Source organism: Numida meleagris, chromosome 10 (genome assembly GCF_002078875.1).
Source record: "Numida meleagris isolate 19003 breed g44 Domestic line chromosome 10, NumMel1.0, whole genome shotgun sequence".
Lineage (NCBI taxonomy): Eukaryota > Metazoa > Chordata > Aves > Galliformes > Numididae > Numida > Numida meleagris.
Window position 1 is genome coordinate 1,687,506 of NC_034418.1, and position 3,211 is coordinate 1,690,716.

The 3,211-nt window shown below is 62.0% G+C and overlaps 1 protein-coding gene across 1 annotated transcript in view; it reads left to right on the top strand.

Annotated features, from left to right (window-relative positions):
* MTSS1L (MTSS1L, I-BAR domain containing) overlaps window positions 1-3,211 on the top strand; it is an 11,946-nt gene that overhangs the window by 2,416 nt on the left and 6,319 nt on the right. The window contains exons 2-5 of the mRNA XM_021408881.1: window positions 1,493-1,685; window positions 1,783-1,856; window positions 2,788-2,872; window positions 2,970-3,061. Coding sequence (XP_021264556.1) covers window positions 1,493-1,685; window positions 1,783-1,856; window positions 2,788-2,872; window positions 2,970-3,061 — 444 coding nt within the window. The remainder of the gene's footprint in view (window positions 1-1,492; window positions 1,686-1,782; window positions 1,857-2,787; window positions 2,873-2,969; window positions 3,062-3,211) is intronic.

The following is a 3,211-nucleotide window of genomic DNA, read 5'->3' on the forward strand; positions in this document are numbered from 1 at the left end:
TTTTTAATGGAAGGGTGATGAGGTGACCTTTATGGGGCAGAGAGGGGTTTGGAGTCCCTGGCTCAGCCTGAGCTCCAAGCATGGAGGTGGGAGCACCCCGTGCCTCAGTTTCCCCATTCTGCCCGTGGGCTTAACCAGCCTGTGGCCACCATCCTCGTGCTGGTGACACTGGGGACCCCAACCCTATGGGGACTCAGTGGGGCCAGGAGCCCCTCACCATGACATTGAGCTGGATTCATTCCTAGGATGGGTGGTTGGGTTTTTTTTTGGTGGAAAGGGCTGAAAAAAGGAAGGAAAAAGACAACATGCTACGATGTCAGCTCTGCTCACACTGGGCACCATAGGGCCCTGTGGGTGCTGCGTCCCTGTCCCCAGCATTGTCACCACGTGGGGTCCTGGGGCAATGGAGCCTGGTGGCCACAGGACAGGGACGGATCATGGCAGCATGGCAGCTGGCATTTGAACTCACAGATGCTCCCACATGGAGCCAGGGCGAGGGGACCTTATTTTGGTGGCAGTGGGGACATGGGTGGCTTTTTGGCACCGGTTGGTGGCTTAGGGAAGGAGGGCAGTGGAGCCACGTGATGGTCTCTGGGTTTCTTCCTGGTGCCTTTCCCCTGGTGTGCAGCGTCCCCAGGTGACCTTGGCGTGTCCTTGTCCCCAATGTTGTCCTTGTCTCCATTGTCCTCACCCCCATCCCGGTGTCACAGAGGAGTGGGGATGTGCCCGGCGGACCGGGCATGGGGGTGGCCCTGGGACATGAGCATGGGATGTGGTCCCCAGCCACGATGGCTGTCCCCGTGGACCTACCACAAGCAGCTGGAGAGATGTCACACACCAAGCAACATGCTCCACGGATGGCTTCCTTGCAGACGTGGGACTTTCATGGCCTCCAAAACACTGCTGGATAAGCCCTGCTTCCCACCCACACCAGCTGTCCCCAGAGGAAACAGCGGTGCCACCGAGGTTCACCTCCAGGGTCTTTGCAAGCTCCGACGCTGCCATCAGGTGGTGGCAGTGGGATGGCCTCACCAGGACAGCAGCAGGATGGCTTTGCCCGGACAGTGGCACTTGGACCAGCCTCACCGAGATGGTGGCACCAGGATGGGCTCACCAGGATGGTGACACTGGGCTGTCACCAGGACTTGCTGGACGGTGCTGGGATGACCTCACCGAGGTGGCGTCAGGATTGACCTCACCAGGAGGACACTAGGACTGGCTTCTCTAGACGGTGACACTGGGATGGCCTCACCTTGTGATGGCAACAGGATTAGCCCTGCTTGGATGGCACTGGGATGGCCTTACTGGGACAAATATGAGACCCCTCTGGGACTGCTCCTCCTCGTGACAGTGGCACTGGGATGGCCTCACCAAGAGGACACTGGGACTGGTTTTGCTGGGATGGCACTAGGATGGTTCCCCAGCACTGGCAACCTGTCCCTGTCCCTTCTGCTTCCTCCATGACTGAGACTGGATGGGGGCAAATGAGGAGGGACAAGGCTGGCGGAGGGAAGGGGCCGTGCTCAGCCTTTACGAGCCATCAGAGATGCCACCCCACGGGGGGGTGGTGCGGGGGCTCTGCCCAAGGCTCAGGGTCTCACCGCTGCCTTCCTCCTTTTGCAGAGCTCCTACCCCATCTGGGAGGACTTCAACTCGAAGGCCACCAAGCTGCACTCCCAGCTCAGGTGAGCGGCCGGGGCGATGCCACCGGCACCCTGCTGGCACTGTCCCCATGCCCACGCGGTGACAGTGGTGCTGAGCTCGATGTCCCTCTCTCTGCAGGACCACGGTGCTGGCTGCGGTCGCCTTCCTGGATGCCTTCCAGAAAGTGGCCGACATGGCCACCAACACCCGAGGTAGAGTGGCCAATGTCCCCTGCGGGGTGACCCCGGATAGGATGTCCCCATGCCGTGGAGCATCTCCCAGTGTGACAAAGTGCGCGTCCCCCCTCCTTGTGCCACCCTGCGAGGTGCGGGGTCACGGTGTCCCCCCGAGCAGCGTGTCCCCGCGCAGGCGCCGCGTGTCACCGCTCGGCTGTGCCAAGCAGATGGTCCGGGGCTGTTTTGCAGACTGGCGGCATCCAGGGCCATCTGGAGCCGCGCAGGAGGAGGAGGAGGAGGAGGAGGAGGAGGTGGAGGAGGAAGGCAGCAGCTTGAGCCACAAGCAGATTTGTCTCCAAACCCAGTGGCCCACTGCACTGGGGGATTAGGGCACTGGGGGGGTGGCAGAGGGACACCTGGCTCTGGGCAGGGGACGTGGTGTGGGGCAACCCTGCTGATGTGGGATGAAGGCTCTAGTGCCCCGCTGGTGGCTCGGGGCATGGGGCTGGAGGTGTCCCTGCCCGTGGGGGTGTGAAATCGGATTAGGGGCAGTAGGAGCAGGAGGAGCGCTGGGAGGAGGAGGATTAAGGGGATGCCCCTCGTGTGGGGGCTGAGGGCTGTGCTGGGGGCTCTGGGGAACTCCTTGATGCCTGGGGGCCACCGCTTGGGGCTTCTGGGGCAGAGACCCCCAGCCTGCGGGCTGGGATCGCTGATGGCCGCCGGGACCCGGGTTTGCAGCACTGCCACCACGTGGCCGTCCTTAGGCTTCAGAGTGAACGCGTCCCACCCATCAGCCCGGGGACAAATTAGGGGCGAGTTCGCGGAGCCGCCCCAGAGACTCTCATTGCTGAGTTAATTATCGAGGGGCCGTCGATCCATTCGTTTAGCGGGTTTAGCCTGGGACAACGCCGCCCACCCCCCTCCCGCCCCCGTCCCTGCGCTCAGTGGGGCCCCCGCTCTCCTCCAGGGGCCACGAGGGACATTGGCTCCGCGCTGACCCGCATGTGCATGCGACACCGCAGCATCGAGACCAAGCTCCGGCAGTTCACTAAGTAAGTACTGGCATCGGGGACACGAGGCTGCCGGGCTCAGCCCTCGCCCTACTCCCACCCGCTCCATCTCTTTTTTTCTTCTTTCCCCTTGTCCCAGCGCCCTGATGGAGAGCCTGATCAACCCTTTGCAGGATAGGATTGAGGACTGGAAGAAAACTGCCAACCAGTTGGACAAGGACCACGCAAAAGGTTGGGATGGCATGGCATGGCATGGCGTGGCATGGGATGAGACAGGAGGGATGGATGAGTTGGGATGGGATAGAATGGAACGGGATGGGATGGAATAGAATTGAAGGGATGGGATGGGATGGGATGGGATGGGATGGGATGGGATGGGAT